The following is a 1226-nucleotide window of genomic DNA, read 5'->3' on the forward strand; positions in this document are numbered from 1 at the left end:
TCTATACGACAATGGAGTATAATGCCGCCCCTACCCATTTTGTGAAATAATCAATAGCCCCAAAGATGAAACAGTGCCAATTGCTAGCTTTTGGAGTAATTAGCCCAATCACGTCCATGCCTCAGGCTGAGAAGGGCCAAGGTGTGGATAGGGCGTGGAGTGGGGCTAATGGAACTTGAATCTGGTCTTCGTAAATTTGGAATTTATGGCACTTGGGCATATTCAATGCAATCCCTTTCCATGGTCATCCAGTAATATCCACTCCTGAGGATTTTTTGCGCCAATGAGTGACCCCCCGCATAAGTACCACAGACTCCCTCGTGGACCTCATGCAGATATGTCGCGCTTCCTGCTTATACACAATGTAGAGCGGTCATATCATGGTTCCTTTTGTACAACACCTCACCATCCAAGAAGAACCCCATGGCTAACCTCCTGATTGTCTTTCAATCATTGCTGGTTGCTCATTCAGGGTACTCATTTTTCTGGATGTATATCCAAATGTCATGGAACTAGGGTTTTTCATTAGCTTCTTCTACAACTGCACAGTAAGCGAGCTCTAATTGTATTCTGATTTGAATTGGATCAATCTCTACTCCAGGTTCTACTTTGATCAAAGCTACTAGGGTTTCCAAGGCATCAGGAATTAAATTGTTTTCCCTTGGCAGGTGTGAGAAACTAATGCTATCAAATCCTTTAATTATCTCCTGAATGTACTCTTAATACGGCACTAATTTGGAATCCTAGGTTTCCCATTCTCCCGTCACTTGATGAACGACCAAGGTTGAGTCTCCCTTCAGGACTAATTCTTTGATATCTTGGTCCATGGCAACCTGTAAACCCAATATACATGCTTCGTATCCTGCCATGTTATTGGTGCATAGAAAAGTCAGCTTGGCAACAACTGGATAAAGTTTCGTTTCTGGTGGTATGAGTATGGTTCCTATTCCATGTCCCCACACATTGACCACCCCATTAAATAACATCATCCATCCTTTGTAATCTTCTTCTTCTTGGCTTATCGAATCGATATCCTTATCTAGGAAGTCAAACTCCATTGGCTGGTCGTCCTCCACAACTCTATATGCCAGATACTCCGCAATGACGCTTCCTTTAATAGCTTTTCGGGTCACATAGGTGATATCATATTCAGTCAACAACATTTGCCACTGTGCAACTCGTCTTGTTACTATGGGCTTTTCGAAGACGAACTTGATCGGGTCCAT

General features: G+C 43.0%; 1 protein-coding gene across 1 annotated transcript; it reads right to left on the minus strand.

Moving 5' to 3' along the window:
- Positions 1-743: 743 nt before the first annotated feature.
- Positions 744-1226, minus strand: LOC131162704 (uncharacterized). The gene has a single exon (XM_058119308.1). It carries the CDS (start codon positions 1224-1226, stop codon positions 744-746), a length of 483 nt encoding a protein of 160 aa, XP_057975291.1.

This window comes from Malania oleifera, chromosome 8, assembly GCF_029873635.1.
Source record: "Malania oleifera isolate guangnan ecotype guangnan chromosome 8, ASM2987363v1, whole genome shotgun sequence".
In the NCBI taxonomy this organism is placed as follows: domain Eukaryota; kingdom Viridiplantae; phylum Streptophyta; class Magnoliopsida; order Santalales; family Ximeniaceae; genus Malania; species Malania oleifera.

What these genes read in the sequence shown, in the direction of transcription:
- LOC131162704 (XM_058119308.1), bottom strand. Translation starts at nt 1,226, where the DNA reads ATGGACCCGATCAAGTTCGTCTTCGAAAAGCCCATAGTAACAAGACGA.